At 41.1% G+C, this 20,095-nt stretch overlaps 1 protein-coding gene across 1 annotated transcript in view; it reads right to left on the bottom strand.

The window, feature by feature from the left end:
* Positions 1-20,095, bottom strand: part of LOC124473519 (AT-rich interactive domain-containing protein 5B-like) — a 44,289-nt gene that overhangs the window by 15,963 nt on the left and 8,231 nt on the right. The window contains exon 4 of the mRNA XM_047029037.1: positions 9,534-9,764. Within this exon, the coding sequence (XP_046884993.1) occupies positions 9,534-9,764 (231 nt within the window). The remainder of the gene's footprint in view (positions 1-9,533; positions 9,765-20,095) is intronic.

The raw sequence follows: 20,095 nt of genomic DNA, 5'->3' as shown, positions 1-20,095 counted from the left end.
CTACAGTATTCCTTTTAAACGTTGTGTCTGACTCACGACAGTTAATGCTTACAAGTTGACCTGAGTGTCACCAAACAGAGCTTATTTTTCTCTCTGTGACATGAATTTAAACAGGCCAAGTCGTATCTGGAACAGGAAGGCTGTACTGTAGGCCCCAGTGACTTCATGCTCTGAATCTGGGACTGTTTTAGAAAGCCAATCTTTAACCTTGTTACATGGAGAGCTGCACTCAACAGAGAGTGTATTACATAAGAGTGCTTTATGGTGAGTTTACACTTTTTTTCACACCAAATGTTCCTTATGAAAAACTTGAGAAAAAAAGTTGCCTGATTTCTTGTTCTATTTGGAGGTATAGGATTAAACATTAGCTTGAGAGAATTACATTTTGTTAAAGAATGTTCTCTGTTGCTTCAACAGTGGTTCAATAAAAATAGTATATATATATAAATGTTCACTGTATATGTTTGTTTTGGACAAAGCGGAACTGTGGTGATATGCTAAGCTCATATGAAATGGGAATTATTGAACACCCAATGACTTTATCATAATACGTCTGTGCTGACGGCTATACAACATTAATTACACTAGTTGCAGAGCAGCTGGAAACATATTAGGGGAGGAGAGAGAGCCCCCAGGCCAGACGAACCAGCAGGCAGGACCTTTAGGATGTCAGCTTGGAATGAGCCGCAAGGTCAAGTGAAGGAATGCAGGGAATCTGGCTTTATTAGTATTCTGCACCAAACTAATAGCGTTTCCTTTTACGTGGCCTACTATTCCAGAAAAATAAACACGTCCTTTGTGCGGCACATGCACAGGCTCTTAGGTATCAGCATGACTCTGCCGTCACTGTTATCTGGGTCACTGTCGTGACTTGAGATGACCAGAGAGGATCGCTGGTTCCGGTCCTTAGAGGATCACTTGCACACAGCTGTTAAAGGGTCTCAGCAGAATCTCACTTTGGATTTTTGTACCTTGAATAAAAGAGCTCCTCTCGGCTAAGGCGCACATAGGCTAACCACCTCAGGGGGGTTAAATCCATCACGCCTTGTCATTGAGCAGTACCCAGAAGGCATGAAAGTCACAATGAATTCACCAGCGTGGCTCAGTCTGACAACTTGATCTTTTGATGCATTGCAATGCTCCTCTTAATGTCTGACAGTGCTTTGTCTAATTATTTCCAATTCAATTAAGGGCTCCCCATACTTCATTATCATTCAGCGAACGCTATCATTGAAAAAGCCATTAGAGCCCCTGGAATGGTTTCTGACGCCTCACATCAACGGTGCTGCCATGGGGAACTGAAAGAAACATCATCAGGAGAGTTGGTTTGATGGCTAGTCCACCCTCAACACTGGTTGATTTGAAAATAGAACTCTCTGTAGGCTCAACAATAGCACACACCTCTTATACCGTACTGGATATGACCATGAAAGCTTCAGCTAATTGCTTTAATGGGCAGAAGGTCATCCTTCTGTCGGAATAAATCATTTAAATCGGAACCATGGAAAAGTGCTGCAAGCAACGTAACAAAGATACAGTGCAACTCCCCACTGCAACGTCGAGTTAAAATGCTGCTGCGCTCGCTAAAACGATTTCTCGACCACATACAAATTAGCTGCCCCCCCTTCACTGAAGGAATGCTGACGCAAGGCGCCACTTTGACTTTACTAGTCCGAAATAGCAACTTGTCGGTTTTTATTCCCACATGATTCTGTAACCAAATCAGCAGAAGATATCCTCCGTATAGCAATACGGAATACTAAATAATGCCAATGAGTCTTTTGACATATTTCCCAGAAAGAAAATAAAAGGATGGGTTTTCCTCCAAGCCCCGGTGACAGAAATTGGGTCAGAGTTCAAATGAGTAAGAGCAAACCACAAGGAAAATGGCAGTCAGCTCTGTAGAAAAACATGCTTTGTCCCTCTGGTTGAAAACCACTTAAGCACTGACATCAAGTCAAGTGTTATTAGGATAACAGAATTAGAAAAAAAAAACAAGGCTAGTGCCCTATTTAAAGTCAACCTCTATTTCGTCTGTGTCAAAAGAAATATTAGCGTGTGGGTGAACTGCACATTAGACCTGTGTTATTAAGTTATGAACAGCAGCCAATATCAGACTTGTCTGACATGCCCATCATTTTCACTGTGGCACCTGACAGGGGAGTTATTATTTCTCTACTGTGCCCTTTGGCGTATTTCCATGACAACCATATATAAAATACTGACAGTGAAATGGGTCACATATCGTTACAATAACTATGATAATATGCCTAAGAATATCAGAAAAGAATACTGTATTTATATAAATGGAGCAGATGTACACATATACAAAATGACCTACTTACTAGGATCAAAATAGACATAAATACACATTTCTTTCTGCAAAACGATACCAGATGAAGGTGTTATTTGTACAGTCAATGTGGTCAAACACAATCAGAGAGAGCGCTTGGTATGGAGTGCACATGAAAACACTTAAATAGTTAACTGGCATCACAAAAGAGCACATTATTGTATGGCTGGGAGCTCTTCTAAATTTAATGAGGAATGTGGTACGCTTATTCTTAGCCAAGGCAGGGGATGCTGTTAACACACAAACCCATCCAAATTATGTCAAGCATGCAAAATTTGCCTCCAAGGTATTGCCCTGGTTGTCCATTACCCAGTAAGGAAAATATGGGAGGGGGGGACTGAGAGAGACAGAGAGAGACTGAGAAAATGACAGAGATACTTAAATGACGGTAAAATGGAGGAAGTGAAAGGTGGAGGTTGAAAGAGAGGAGGATTTGCATACACAGTCTCCTGTTCATTTCCATTATGTCTTAGTGAGCGGCCATTATTCATGACTTCTGTTTCCCAATTTGCTTCCAACATTCTGCACATACACTCCCCCCTCTGACACAGAGAACAAGAAACAAGCAGCAAAACTAGACTTGACGATTGACTCTGACTTTTACATATGCAAAATCATTGGTGGTAATTTATGTGCAATGGTGGGAACTAACCGTGTTCCCAAGGTGAGACTGGATTTTTACCCGATTAATGACGCATTTATGAGCTTGTGTCTGCTGATTTCAACGTGTGTTGATATACCACACGAGACATTGAGTCTTTCTGGATTATAGATCCCACAACATGACCCCATCACAGTGTCTGAACATGTTGTGTAAGAAGAGGAACTCTATCAAGGACACAGCACTGTGTTGCATGTGGGAGTAAACCAAATAACATTTACAAATCAACTAAATCTCATATAAACAGCCTCTAGGTGGCCATCCCAGGAACTGGAATCTATTCAAGTTTTCTCTTTCTTCCTTTCACACACACATTCTGTGCACATATTTGAATACACACTTGACTTCGACTATAAGATAGTCACTCTTTAAATGTGTTTAGGCTTGACTGATACCATAAATCGCCCCGCAAAATTCACCCTTCTCTACTCTTCCGTTTTACATAGATGGACAATATCCCAAACAAAACACGATCATTATCTCTTTGGCAGAACCTTTTATGCACGCAACCTTTCCTTCTAGTGTTGCGTGTGCAGTACACACCTTCATCCCAACAGCACTAGGCATTCAGACCTCTGGTCTTTGTCATGTACTACATCTCTCTCCCCCTGCACAGTGGGATACGTACACACTGTGAATGCACAGGAAGAGAGGGACAGGTTCTGCACATCGAACAAAGACGTCGTGGGGTATAGCAAGATGTGGATATGTTGTTTGATACTTTTAAGTCAATGTATTTTTCTAAAAGGGTACTGTGATGAGATTGCCTAAAATTGTTTGGTAATCATAGTGTTTATGGAAGATAACATGCATCACAACATAATGTTCTCATCTCAGAAATGGATGGACTAGATTGGGTCTCCACTGAATAAAAAGCCATTGCTACAACCGCCATTATCAAGTACTCTAATTTTAATATGCGGCTATCACCGTCAAAACATGTTCGTCTCCTGTTTGTATCAGCAATTTGCAAATGAAATTCTGCCACCATATTAGATGGGTCACATCAATTCATCCAGAAATCGATTCTATTTCTGGCAACTTCTATCACAGAGTGAGCAAATGTAATTACAAGAGAAAATGATTGCTATGCCTACCCAACAAACGTCTGTGTGCATGGAACATTAAAAACCTATTATGAAAGGGAACAATTTGACAGATATATTGTGGAGGGCAAATCCAGCCATATGTTTAGTGAAGATGAGGACAAAAAAACAGGTAGTAATTATCAATCATCATCGAAAATGCTGTCAAAACAGCAGGGCAGTTTGGACTCCGGTCCCCATGGCAACGAGCCCAATCTCAGCATGTATGTTTACAGGATATTAAATAGTTATTTTTCAGTTCTGACTCCCTCTACGCTTTTTTTTACAGGTAGACACAGAATGAATCTGCCTGTTTTTTGGAGCTACAGAACACTAATGTGTAAAACCACAGCAGGTTGGGTTTAGTGAGTGTTGAGGCGAACAGGGGGTAAGGGGGTGTAGACTCATGTCATATGTCCATGATATTATCACACTCACACACAAACACTAGCCTAGCAATTAGTCAGCAGATATGCAAACATCCACAATAGCTCGTATTCACTCCAAAGAGGGCTTAGTCATTGATAATGTATTAAGTCAGCAGATATTTGACAGGGTATTCGAGAGACAGCTGTACTGTTGTGACTGATGTGGCTGATAATGAAACCGTGGTTCATGTTTCTCTATCCATGTCTCTATTTTAATGCAACGTCCACCAGATGCCTGAATAAGGATTCACTACTGGCCAATCCATGACGTATAGGCTATTCACAGTCCTGTCTAACATAACACATCAGCATGTGTGAATTTGAATAGATCGTATATAGAGAACGTTTTTGGTACGCTGCCAAATTGGCGCGACCCTCTGGCATACATCACTCAGTACTGTATGTACCAGTTATATCAACTATCCAAGAAGTAATATTGCATTCACTTAAAAACACAGATTTGCTAACTAACGTGATTAACAAATAAACATAAAAGCAATTTGAGGAGGAATTGGCAGAAGTGCGCCTGAATGTATTTTCCTTGTTTATCGTTGCAGTCATTTGCAAATGGCAGTGTTATTTATGCGATGTTGTTTTGCATGTGCCCCCTTGGGAGAGAACATTACTCTTTCATCAGATCAAATGAAGTGAAACGGAGCGATTCCAGGAAGAGCCAATTAAACTGTTCAAAGAAGTTTATTATTGCAAGGATTATGAAATCATTCTCACTGGATAGGAGTGTGTTGAGGGTGTGAATATTTGTGAATATTTGTGTGCTTACTGCTGAGAAAACCTCATAAAAAGCCAGTACACGAAAGCTTTGCCATTCAACTATGTTATTAATTTATGTATGTACAGTATCAAGCGTTACTCATTACAATGAGAAATAAATCCTTCTCCTAGAAAATGAATGCAAGATACTGAACACGGTATGTAATCACGTACACTGCCTCATCATTGCTATGTATCCTTTTTTCATTGAATTCGGTTTCCCTATCTTTTTTCTTCTATGTGTTCTTCTCCTCAGCTCATGTGATGCACTCTTGATCTCTGTGGCAAGTCATCTACTGGTCCTCATTAATACATATCATCCTCTGGACTATGCAAGCTTTCAACCGGGTCTGTACTGCCAGCCATATTGCGGAATATGGTGACCTTTGACCGCAAGAACTTTGATAACATCAAATCTCATTTAAATCATGACATGAGGTGTGATTGCAACACACCAAAGGCACTGGCTACAGTTCATAAATATAAATCCATCTCTTTTTCTTAGCAGAAACGCACAATTGATGCCAAGTTGTCAAACGAAAGCATCTATCTGAAATGTATACATTACTAAATAAAAAAAATGGTATGTTTTTTTTCTTCCAAAAAATCTTGAATCGATTTTTAATCGTATCGTGACCCCAAGAATCGATTCGAATCGTGAGGTACCAAAATATTCCCACCCCGACAAAAAATACACAGCAGATGACATGTCTGGAAAGTTTACATGTAGTTTTAAATTCTGTCTGAGGTCTTGTGACTGAGCGTTGGCATGGGTTGTCAATGATCATTGTTTAAGAGAGTAAAAATCCCTTTTAGGGATGAAAGGAAACCTAACTGCACACAGACAGACCAGCCCAAATACGGCCTGTCGTTCCAACGCATGCGAATGTAAAACAGACAAAAGAAATTACGTAATATGGGATTTGCTAAAAACGGGCTAACCTTCAAAAACATTTCCAGATTATTGGTATTGACAGAGTGAAACAAAGACTAAATGGGGCTGGGGCTTTATGGAAATCAAACAATCTGTTTTGAATAGAACTACTGAAAAAGCAGAGGACAAGCTTCGAGGCTTTTGCTATTCATTACAGTGAGGGGGGGGGGGGGGAATCACAGCACCCTATAAATAAATGAATGCAAGGATAAACACACCCATGCATCAATAAAATAGATGTATTCTAATAGATAACGCTCCAGTTACACTAGATGAGATTGAGTTAACCAAGGACCTATCATTACGACTTTGTCAATTAGGGTGATCTACGTATGTAGCAGTGGAGCGTGGTGATTATAAATAATCATTTTAAATAGGCCAGCGTATGCTTTTCCACTGCCTTTTGTCTGGTTATGGAGCAATTTGTTCCTACGAGAAATGACAAAATGTTCCCTTCACTAAACAACACACAATATTCGTTCTTGTATTGTGCTTGTCAAGAGGAATGAGACTGCAGACATGTTAGTGTTTGTCTGAGGTTATTGAAGTTAAACATAATCTAGGTTCAGAAAAGACCAACATGCCCCTACCTGCACCACTTAACACCAAGGCTTACACAAGCTTCTTTATCATAAGAAGGTATTAGAGAGCACTCTCACCATTAACTTCAATGGAGACTTCAGGGGTTCAGTAAATATCTTCTACAGTTACTCAGTGGGCTCACTTAGTGGACTCCAGGTCCCAGCATGCCTCTGTAGCCTCAATGGAACATGTGTGTTTTACTGCAGGAGCAAATCCATATCAAACTCCTGGTATCTCTCTCTTGCTCTCTCAATAATATCACTCTCTCTCTCTCTCTCTCTCTCTCTCTCTCTCTCACTCTCTCTCTCTCTCTCTTTATGTCCAGATAAATGGTATAGATCTCTCTGAGGCTGTTTACAGGGGAAATGATGGTAATAATGCCCATCTGGATAGCTTGCATGTTTCCAATTAGAACAGAAAAATAGGGAATATCATGATTCACCACATGGTCATGGTAATTCTATCAGAGGGCTGAAAATGCTTTTATTTTTAATGCCATATGATTGTCAGCTTCTTGTTAGCATGGAAATCTTTTCAGTGACTCTTCCTCCTTACTCAGAACCTATTTCTCAATGATGTGACACATCAATGATTGAATGCGTAGTTTACACAACTATAAAGAGACCAGAAAAATCACTTAGTGATTCACCAAGTATGAGCACAGTGCCGGTTGCTATAGGATAGACGCACAACCATCCTGCACAACCTGATGTAAGCTCAGGAGGAATAAAGCATTAATGATAGCATCAAACCTTCACCAAAGCTCAGGTCACACAGTGTGATTTCAACGCGGCAAACCAGCTCCATGTTGCTAACAGTTTAGAGAGGATAAAAATTGTTCTGTCGTAAGCAATCTGGAGCTCCACTGGGATCCAGTGAAGGGGAGTGACACAAGCACACAAAGGAAATCACTCCCTTATCAGACTGTTTACATTCAGTCCCCATCCTGGCCATGCTGGGCTGCCCTCGGAACATAACCAGCCTTTACACTTTGCTATGACTAACCCCTGCATTTCACAACCCCTTTTAAAAATAGACCTCCATTCACCCAATCTGTTTAGAACACATGCATCTGGAGAGCATTAACATATAAAGCAATAAATCTTCTTTTTTTCTCTCTTTCTCTCCTCCCCACAAGAGGATTACAAAAAGGATTCCGATGGATCCCAGAAAATTCCCCCCTTTTTTAATAAACATCAAACAGGAACAGTGAAACTAAAAACACTGATGGAACATAAAAGATATTGATTCTGTTTCCTTGTGCTTGAGAGTTGGAATGTAGGGCGAATGAGAAAGGGAGGCTATGGCAAAAACATGATTGCCTCACCAGCTTTCAAAATACTGTTGATTTAAGCAATGTGCACACATGGGTGTTAGGTTACTACACAAGTGGGGGCAGGGAGGGGAGAGAAGTCAGCAACTATAGACTCTCTTTGATTACAACAGAAAGGAAACTCGCCCAGCAATATTATACGTGCATGCTTTTACAGTTACCATGCAGGCATGTAATTAATCCATTTTCAGGACAATGCGCAGTGTCTAACGCCATATTTAAAAACTGAACAAAGCTACTTCCCCTATTCATTTCTATGCATAGTAATTGCGTCTACTTAAAACCCAATTCATCCTGTTATGTAATGATTCATGTCAAACCTATTATACATGTGGTTCTTACATGGAAATGTTATCCAGAATTGTGATAACATTATGCAACAGTCTCTTTCTCATTATCACCCAACAACGTCAGACATGAAAACAAATCACAGAACAAGTACAGGACGCTAAATGATGCAAACTTATGTTATGCTGTTTCCCTATATACAACGAGTCCATGTTTGCGCAGATACAAGACACCCATTTCTATTAGGTGCTCACATGCAAATATGTCCTCAAGGTTCTTGTAAATGACAAAACCCACTCCTCCACCAACCTCTTAAAGCTCTGTTCCAATTACACTACAGCGGAACAGAAACTCCGCAAAGACATGCAGCCCCCCCCCTCCCCCCCCCCCACCCTGAGGAGGGTGACATACTTTTGTGAATTAGAAAAGAGATTCTCTATCAAGGGGCAATGGCAGACTAAGACTTGGCCCAATGATGAAGGTCAGAATTAGCATTAAAAAAGCAGAACAAACAATCGTCTCCACAGTCCATTCTTGGTTTTTTACAACTGGCCATTATTCAGTATTCACATTCCCCTGGCACTCAACCCAATAAATTGTGAATTAAACATGGGCAAATTTAATGTTTCCCTTACACGAGTAAAACACACATTATGCGGTTTATTCGGGAAAATTATTGTTTACCTAGCAGCTTTTCAGACACCTTCAGTCAGTCTGAAAAGACTTGTATTATATAGTATTATGAGCCAAGTGCATAAGCAACACCAACAGGGTGTTGGGCTTGCTAGTCAGAACATATTTTCCGATGAATAAAACTGTTTCCCTCACCTTTGCTGCTCTCTCAAAACTCAAATTACCCAACCAGTCAGCCAGCTAACTGGGAACGACAACTAGTTTTGGGACATTCCAATATTTTAAGTGAAATGAAAAAGAATACAGCTCTGTTTAAGAAACTAAGTTGAGTGCTGATGAGCGATCTTATCTTCAGGTCAGTCGGACATCATTAGCTGTGCTGATCTACTGATTGGGTCCATTTCATTCCAATTCATGAGGCGACTCGGTCAATAAACAGGCCAAAGAATCTATCTCGACACTTACCAAACTCGTCACACACGCTCTCGTTCTGGAGCAGTGTTGGGTGTTCAAAGGTGTCCCTGCAGTACAGGATGTGAGTGTTGCCGTGGAGGGACGCAATGCCGCCAAGCGCCAGGACGGTGTGGTCCGTCTGCAGTGCAGAAGGCTGCTCCCTGAGACGGGCCAGGACCGAGCGGTACCGACAGTACTGGGGGTAGCTCAGCACCAGAACCTTTCTGCCATCGTCTTCCTGACCTGAGAGAAAAACAAAACATTCAAAAAGGATATATTATTATTTAGCAATTATTTATTAAATTCAGCCTGGGTTGAAATGTCAGACTATCACCCCACTGGCATGTTAACCTAACACTTCAATGATGTGAGTATCAATGCAAATGATTTCAACCCTCTCTTTATCTTAGGCCATGTTTATATATATATATATATTAGTGCTGTCAGTTTAACGCGTTATTAACGGCGTTAACGCAAACCCAAATTAACGGCGTCAATTTTTTTATCGCGCGATTAACGCTCTTTTTGGCCTAGCAAACATTGTAGTTTTTTTTCACATGCTGTTGCAACAACTACCGAAGTTAGAAAAACTACAACACCACACCGGATCTAGCTACACCGGAAACAAAACAACAGGCACGCTACACACTTGTTTGGCTTGCGATCCGGCTAAAGCGTAGTAGCAGAGCCCGTTTACGGATATGAGACATTCTCTGGTAGTAGGTTAACTTTACGTTTTGAGTAGATGGCGAGCGCGAGACGCCGAAATGGATTCCAATACGATTGTGAATGGAAAGTTTACTTTTAAAAAGTTGCCAAATGGTTCCATTGACAAGACCAAAGTGATCTGTGTGTTTTGTCGTTGTAAAATGAGCTATCATTGCAGCACGTCCAGTCTGAAATACCACTTGATGGCCAAGCACACAGATGATGCAAATTCTCCGCCCCCTCGTCAAAGCCAGGCGATTGCAGTGTTGTTTTCAACAACAAAAAATATGTGCACGAAGCAATCCGAACCACTTTTCCATGTTGATAAGAGCATTAAAATTTGAAAAAAGAATGGGACAAAAAGAAATCAAGGGACATTTAGAATAGATAGAAATAGAAATGTGCGATTAATTGTGATTAATCGCGAGTTAACTATGACATTAATGCGATTAATCGCGATTAAATATTTTAATCGTTTGACAGCACTAATATATATATATATATATATATAGCATACGTATAACAGCGGAACCGAAAGGGCAACAGAATGTCAAGGTAAGCTCGTGGATTTTCACGTTTCGACTGACAAGCTTTAACAAGCTGGTTAATGCGGACGGTTTACCAGAGAAGATGGCTCACTTTAAGGGAAACAAGTGCAGGAGAAATTCTCCCCGAGGGCAGTGTTGTCGTTCAGACTCCTGTAGTAAGGAGGTAACAGAGAGAACCTACCCTCGATCCATCACAATCCATAACGTCACACATGCTACACAAATCATCAAAAATCAAATCAACCTTTATTAAAGGGGAAAAACGTCTAATGGATTCTATGGTATATGGGGGTGTAAAAAACAGGTATGCCAAGTCCAAACATGAAACCGTTGACATATACATATCAAACACACCCCCATTCTCCCTCAGCCCAACCACAGTTGAAACATATCCTGCCAGGGTGTTTTGGATACACTGAATCAACTAGGTTAGAATTTCATTGGAAGTAAAAGGCAAAATACCACACAATACCATGCAACCCGTATTCAGATCCTGACATGCCTTGTGAAATATCCGGCATGACACGAATTAATACAGTATAAACAGACCTTTTCTAGGTTAGACTTGGTCTGTCAAGCAGGATAAGGACCTACACTGCAGATCAATTCTCCACAGACTAACACTGGAGAACACAGACCCCCTCCTTATGATGCCCCTCATCACACACATACATTCATCACCGGCTGTTTCAGCTGTCACACACCATTAAGGCATAGTGGCAAAGGCTTTTATATATCCAAATGTCAAGACTTTTATTATAACCAGCTACCACCAGACCAGCTTCTCTCCTGAGGATCCTTGAACCTTCACTTGATTAGACTCAATTTAGGCATTAATTGCTGTTTGTGTGTGTGTGTGTGTGTGCGTGTGTGTGTGTGCATGTGTGTGTGCGTGTGTGTGTGTAAACTAATGTACACACAGCATATGTACTCTCTAAATTACATTGTTCACAGAGTATGACCTATCTAAATAAAGGACGTCCTTATCTTTACACAAGCATTTTAATTGGCTGGGTATCTAGCTTGGGTCACTTGAGAGTTGAAAGACACAGAAAAAGGAACCTTATGCAATATCTCTCTTACATTCTTCGTACCCCTCCGTTCTCTTTATCTTTTTTTATCCCTCTTTATGTCTTTTTATGGTACTTTCTCACATTATTCCTGTCTGACTCTCTCTCTCTCTCTCTCTCTCTCTCTCTCTCTCTCTCTCTTTCTCTCTCTTTCTCTCTCTCTCTCTCTCTCTCTCTCTCTCTCTCTCTCTCTTTCTCTCTCTCTCTCTCTCTCTCTCTCTCTCTCTCTCTCTCTCTCTCTCTCTCCCTCTCATACTCTTGACCAAGCAACGTATTGTGTGGGTCTTTTAGAGGCCCTATGGTGATGATTAAACAACTGTGTAGCAGACTGTGGTAGGAACACATCGTAAAGCCATCACAAACCTCATAAACGCAACACAGCTTTTGTGTCATGATCATACACAACATAGAGGGACACCTGATATCATAACCACTCATTCAAGACACTCACCATTTATGGCAGGCATCCAAGACCGTCTAAGGAACATTTGGAGAATATTATACAAGCAAAAACCAATCACATGGAAACTACAGGCCTCCAGTGAATGAATAGTAATTTCTAGTTGAGGAATTAAAGAGCGTGACAGCAACACTTCTCTTGGACTGACAGATGCTGTACCTGTAACATCTTTTGTTAATAATATCACGTTTGATAGCATCATTGATGTGTCGAATTCGCTGTGGGAACATTCATGGTCCTATGAACATTCAAATATGCATTGGGTATCTACTGACAGCGCTGCAGTATGAACACATTCAATGTAACAGTGGAACATAGTGTGAACAGCACTGCAAAGTCTATTTTCAGCCACGTAAATAACTGGTCTAAACAAGAAAGAAACAAATCAAATGTCCACAGCAAAATTTGACTCATGTTAACTGTGTGGCTAACATTTGAACAAGCATAAACCCCTTAAACCGGGCATGAACTCTGACAGGATCTTTCAAGCGCTGCAAGCACAGTTGTGTTCGCAGGGGGAGAAAATGCTGAAAACCATTATTCTCATACTATCTGTCACCCGCTCTGCACTAAATCACTCACTTGGCCGAAATTTGCTGTTGTCGACATTTCCACATTATCTAAGCAGCCAAGGAATTTACTGGGTCTTAATGTTGTTGGGCTCATGCATGAGTCAATAACGTCACATTCATATTTGATTTAACAATTTTATACACACAATATATCAAAACTGAATGAAGAGCTTATGTTCAGCCACATAATCAAAAGGAACTCTTTCTTACTGAAACTGGAGAAAACAAATACTGTACACTAGAGGAGATAAAAGAGGAGAGGAGGGGAGGGGAGAAGAGAGGAGAAGAGGAGAGGAGGGGAGAGGAGAAGAGGAGGGGAGAGGAGAAGAGGAGGGGAGAGGAGAGCTCTTTCAGTATTCTTCCTCCATCCTTTGCCGTTTTGCTACTCGCCTCTGTATTGATTTCAGAGGTTGCCCTGTTTCCATTTAGCCAAGACTCCTTTCATAATGTATAACACATCTCGGATTCATCCGCCTCTCCTTCCTGCAGCATCTATGCTTTATCATAGTGGGGACGTGACACTGGGAGGCTGTAAACAGTTGGCAGCCTTGCTGTTCGTTTATCTTTATTGAAACCCCACCACAACACAAAAAAGGATAGCATCTGTTTAAAGTCACAGAGCTGGAAATCTTATTTTATTCCTTGAACGGCCAGCACACTGCCCTTGTATTTGTTTTCAAGAAACGAAAACAGAGAATCCAATGTCTTCCATATTCATGAGGTACTGCGCGTCCATTATGACTCAGTGGCCTTCAGTCATCTCTTCTGCATCTCTCTCAAGTACTGACTCGTCTTTACGCGGCCGTAATATCAAGCTGCACAGGAACACTCCACAGTTTAGATCAGGCCTTTAAGAGCTATCAGCCTTTTACATTCACAAGGCATGTCGGCTGTGGTGAACCCCTTCAAAGGGAATCGTATTCTCACAAAAGGGCACAAACACCCAGAGGAAATGTTCTATTGAAACTGTATGAAGGGCAGAGAACGGTGGAAAGAGAGAGGGCGAACGAGAGAGAGAGCTCTTGGAGCAAGTTGGTTCCTGTTCTTAATTATCGAAAAACACTAAAGTGCCTCTCTCAATTTGGATGGGGTGGAGCGTCCTGTAACAAAAAAGGAATGTTTATATATTTTTCACCTCGATTTATTCAAGTGTACTGCACAAGGACTGGGCATGCAGCTATGCATACAGAAATATGTGCACACGCTGGCAAGCATATACACGCGTGCACGCACACACAGTCTACAATTAGACTACACTGTTCTTAATTTGGTTCCAGATGTTCTCGCAGTTGACACCGAAAAATTGCAATAAACCACACTTTCAAAAACATACTCCCATTTCAAATGGTTTTAGTGGAAAAAAACAAGAGCACTTTCCTTGAGTTGATTTATGTGATTCTATTACATTAAACATTCTTTCCCCAGAGAAGGCTCCGCTCCCTAGCAACAAGAGCTAGCAGCTCTAATGTGGCTGGCATGGGGCCAGTGTAAGCTGTCTGCGTTATTGATTGCTAGATTGAAAAGTTTGCATTTAATAGGCTCTGTAATACATGATGAAATTATTCAGGGGCTTCTCGCGCCAAATTGGTTCCTTTGACTATCAAAGAGGAAGGCTGTTACAAACGAGGCAATGGAATGTTCCAAAGGGGGGTCTTTCATCCCTGAAACAAAATTATACAGCTTCAACCCTGCATCTCCACAATCATATAGGAAACTTGAAACCATAATTGCCTGTAACCGAAATAGGCGTTATTGACATTGAACAAGCAGAGCGTTGTAGTTCTCAAGACAAGAAACACAGGTTTTTTAGAACTGACCCAAAGCGCTGGGTGGGTGCATGGTCTATTGTGTTGTGATAAACTGACTCTTAACAGTGAATCTTTGTGTGACACAACCCAGAGAGATTCATACCACTGTTTGCCTTTTGCATCACAGATACTGCCCACAACCCATTGCAGTGGCACAACTACTCATTCAGCAATCATTAACAGTAGCAGTAGATGTTAGGGAACAGACATTGCTGTGTGGGAACAGCCAGTTCTGAAAATGAACAGAAGGTTATAAGGAGAAAACTCAGTGATTCCTTTCACCATTCCTAGCTAAGTCTAAAAGGCTTTTTCACTCAGGTGAAGATATTCAATCTCTTCTGACGGCCTCTCCTATTCGTCACGCCATGTTGTTCAACACAAACTCCATTGAACAGCTGTGATATCCACATCATAAACATTGTGACAGAGTTTCTAGCCAGGGCCCTATTCCCTGTGCATCCCCAAAATAAAACAGATGAGATGTTTCCTTTAAATGTATCTTAAATGGGACGCCACATTCTCATTTGAGGAGAGAATTCCACGGGAAGGCAGAAAAAATAACATCTTATCTCAAAGATTGGGAACTGGGTCATGTGGGGAATTACATGTCATTCTTGATGAAACTGGCTGTGTGTATTTCCTCAAAGGGGCCCCATTATAAAGCCATGGCAGATATCTACGCATACAGGCATGCACAACGCATAAAAGAAAACATGATTTAATATGTTTTCAGTGAAAAGGACAAAAAGGCAAAGGGGGAAAAATACTACAGGCTATTTAGGACAAGCATGTAGCCCATTTTAAGAGCTATAACAAGAGAGGGGGGAGGGTGCCTGTCATTCAGAACAGCCCATTGTGAATTCCTGTCATTATATAAGAACTTGTGCTATCAGCAGATCTGTACAGGAAAGGCTTTAAATAAACAGCCGATAACTTAGCCAACTGGAACTATTTAAATCATTACATCCAGCAGCACAATGTGCAATTTGCATGGATTTGTAGAGGCTGCTGGCACAGCCAATCCTTCTGAACGGGTAATGACTTCAGTAGCTTTTGATCAAACTAAAGCCCTTTGTTCCCATGAGGAAAATGCTTTAATTTGGGCTTGAGAAAGAGTTTTATAGCAATATGTCATAATAAAAGTCCATCTGTTCATGAGTTGCAGTGTATATAGTTTAGTAGAGTGCAAACACAAAGCAAATAGTGCTTACATAAGCTGTCATCTACTAATCCGTTCAGTTTTTAAAAACACTGAGATTTACTTTGTTTCATGTTCTTTTACAACATAACTACAGGGTCACAATATCTCCAGTGGACAACTGTTAGGAGAGGAAATGGAGGGGAATAACATAGTGATGAATAAAAGTCATTTGCCAAGTGCCCCTTGTACAAAAGACGGAAATGAAATAACTGCCTTGACAACAGGAAGTGGCAGAATCAATGAACTATTGTGCTGTAATTTCTTTCCTACGTTTCCATGAGAGCTCTTACACATTTACAGGGCAGAGAACAACAATAAATAGTTCAATATGAAAACATTTTCCAAATGCTCGCAAGCACAATGTGCCATTTCCAGTTTTTTTTCTGACGTTGGAAAAACCCCCAATATTTGGTGACGCTGACTTAAAGGTTGTAAATCGCGCACTCTAGGGTCTGGAATCAATCAACCGGCACTGCAATTAGCTAGCACGGCAGGACAATGGCATTTTTCCGATGCTGTGAAATGTACAGCGTGCTATTTCCATGGTATTTCCCTCTGACTGGATTTCCCTCAGAGCATGTTGTGAAAGGACTCTTGTCCAGTAACTGCAACATGCTCAAACACACAGAAACAGGAGACAGCTTGACGTGCATTCATAACACAGACAGACTAATATGTGTTCTCATTAAATATTCAGAGATATTAAGGAATGATAAAATGGCAATAAAAAGGGTGAGTCATTCCAACTCTGGAGGACGGGATTGATAGGCTACTGTACGTAATAAAAGCCACATTTAATATTCGTAAACAAAGTGAATACACTCAGATCAACCTTAATAAATGTAATTCAAAGGACTACTATGAGGTGTGCGTTAATGTGCAGAGCGTGCGTTTTAGATTTAAGGGGAGTCTAACTCAATTCATTGTGTGTCTTTATTGTGTTTCTCAGTTTGAATTTTAAAACACCTAATCCAATAAGGAATAAATACAGTCTGGAAATATTGGAGCAGACAATCATTTTCTGTCTCCATAACTAACTCTGTTTCTCTCTTTCTCTGTGTGCCCTCTGAGAGCTCTGCTAGCTGTTTGAGATGTCTCTCATGTTATGGGAGAGGTCACATCAATAGTGCTTCTGTTGTTTCAGACCCGACTAATGGAGCGACAGAACCCTTCATTTCCTCTGAGGTCACTGCAGTGTTCCACTCTCATTGTTAAACCGTCCAGCAGCCCAGTCATTCAACCCCCAGGGTACACGCAAAAACAGCTGGAAACACACTATGACATTTCTCACACCAAAAAGAAATTATAATAAAAAAAAATAAAAAAAGGAATAAATATTTATTTCTGGTGTTGGAATCCAAATTTGATTATAAAGCGAGTGCAAGCCAGAACAGGTCGTGGTTTACTGTCTTTCCTTCTATTGCTCCCATTCAAATTCGAGGCATGCTCAAATGCTCCCCACATCTAATAGATTTTTCCACCCCGCCACACAATTTACTGCTTACAGATTTAGAATTCTCTGGCTTACGGCCAGGCCTCAGTCATAAGGGAATTAATGATATGAGCAGATCAGTGTAGAAAAACAGCTTGTGATTCTCTCCCCAACAGGTCTGAAAATAATGAAGACGACATGAGCATAAACAAAAACGATCTATCTATCATTCTTTCATTATATCTGTCTATCTATTTCTCTATATATCTATATATCTCTCTATTCAAGTGCAGTAACAGAGCAGAATGAGGAGCAAAATCAATACAAACACTTCATTAAATAGAAGCACAAGCTTTGGCTAGCTTCTGAATTAGTTCTGAGGAAATTGCAGAAGGTGGAAGAAATGCAACAAAGAAGCAAATCAAATGGGTTCAAGTTCAGCTCACGATACTCCCATTTCAACTGTCCCTGTTGCAACATGCCATACATTTCTTTGACATTACTTTGCTGTAAAAGATACATCTGATGTTTGTACTGCATGCAGTATTAGAAAGATGAAGCAGGTATGTGGACCAGACAGGTTCTTTTCTACTGTTTTATCACTCCACTCTCTTGTATCAACATTAGTAATCTTTGGTATTTCCGAAAAGTCTGAGAAAAGAAAGGACAGACTCCTAGGACCATATTAATATTAGATGTTCAGACGCGAACCCCGAATATCACTGATGGTTCGGTGTGTCTGCCGGCATAGATAATGAGCTCTCCATTCAACACCCTACATCTGTGATTGCTAGGACATGTGCCATTTTAGTCTCAGGTCCAAGTGGAGAATGTGGGCTGTGAAAGTGAAGAATGGGGATAAAGGTTCTGGAGAAGAGCCAGTGTTGTTTTCTTCCAGAAGATTCCTCCACCACGGCCCTGAAGGTGAGCACAGTGGTGAGAGTATGAGTAGGGGGGGGGGGGGGGCGGGGGGGTTGTGGCATAAATGTGACCTTGCATAATCCCTGTCATCATCTCAGCTGTGAGAGCCACACTGGGTGACAGAGGGCCACAGTGGAGAGCGAGAGAATCACGGGTCTAATGGTTCCACACCTGTTTTATAGATCAACCACTCACTCCAATGTTCTGGTAATGCACACAGCAATATCATATTCCAATTGTATGGCTCCATCGCCACCAAATTACCAATATCTGCAGTTATTGGTCTGTGTACTGAGGCAAATTCATACTTGCTGTTCCCCCGAATTTAGATATTGGTTATAGGTGGTTGAGACTTTGCCACATTTTGCACCAAATACAGTTGGTCTTAACACCAGACGACAGTAAAAAAAAAATCTCTGTATTTTGCCTGAAAAAACTCAACTCTGCTGTCTCATGCCCAGGATAGTGGAATGAAACAAGAAAAGCAATTTCGACAGGCAAAAAATAGGACAGTCCTCTGGGGACACAGTCGGAATGTTAACTTTTGTGGCCCACGTTGGTGGAATTGCTCATCTTGCAGCTGTGGGTCCATATAGGCCTAAGTGTAATATTAGTCTTAACCCTGCCAAAGCTCTCACTGTGAAGAGTGCCTTTAAAACAGTTCAGTGTTTCCCAAGATGGCACTTGAATTATGACACCAATCTTCTCTCGCCTCGCAGTTAAAGAATCACAGTGGTCGATGCTGCAGCATGGCAGGCAAGGTCGCTTGTTCTCAAATTAATTACTTTTTTTTTTCTGTGTGGACCTCTGTTTCTCTCCGCCTTTTGAACCCAATTCTTTGCTCGCTTGCCAAAAATGACGCACCGTATAATTTAGATCTAGAACAATACCACTGTGACAAAATGTGTCTTGCAGCATTTTTCTTACGCTGAGAGACAAATGCAGAGTGCAGTGCCTCAAATTGGCTGTGTGCCAGGAAATGTTAGGATACGCTTGAAGGAAGAAAACAAAAAATGTTTCCCTCGATAACAATGGCACACTTTATTACCTTTTAGCTCACAATTGTTTTCAATGCAGTCTGCAAGATTATAGCGGTATCCTGTTTTGTTGAACAAGCCTATGTTCAACAGACATGGCATACTCGTGACTAATAAATAGATAGTTCTGAATATGATCGAACAAGCGGGCACCCTTATACGTACACTCTAACTACTAACATGGAAGCATTCTGAATGCTAATTTATCATATCATACTCAAGGAACAATGTGAAAACACAATATCTATCACAAGGCCATTAAGGACATTGAGAGACACACTCGAAGCGCTCCACAAGGGCTCTATATCTCCTTTCAATGAACATTTAATCTCAACAGTCAGTGGTGCAGTACACACAGTATACACACCATCCTGCTCTTAGTACTATAGCCTGTCCCTGAATTTTGAGTGTGAGTACGAACAATCCTTATCTTACCATGCGTTTGACTACACATCAACCCACACCACAGATCACAGGCTGGTGGTGCGCTAGGTCAGGAAGTGCTGACCTGCCACATTCACTGGCAGAGTGGCAACTCCAAGTGACAAGAGCATTTGATGGAATCATTACCGATGACATCACTCGTTAGCATCACAGATATAGCCAACAAAAATGATTGTCGTTATCATCAGGTTTGAGAGAGAAACGTCACTGAAAATCTATACTGGGTGGGGGGTCGGGGTGGGGGGGGGGGGGGGGGTGGGGGGTTTGTTACATCTGAAACTTTACTCAGTGAATGGCCATAACACACTCAATGAGCGAAACATCAACACAATCATTCATGAACGCAAGCTGACACTGACCCATGCACACACAG

This window comes from Hypomesus transpacificus, chromosome 11, assembly GCF_021917145.1.
Source record: "Hypomesus transpacificus isolate Combined female chromosome 11, fHypTra1, whole genome shotgun sequence".
NCBI lineage: Eukaryota > Metazoa > Chordata > Actinopteri > Osmeriformes > Osmeridae > Hypomesus > Hypomesus transpacificus.
Note: the sequence above shows the minus strand (reverse complement) of the source record. Positions and strands in the feature narration are given on the sequence as shown.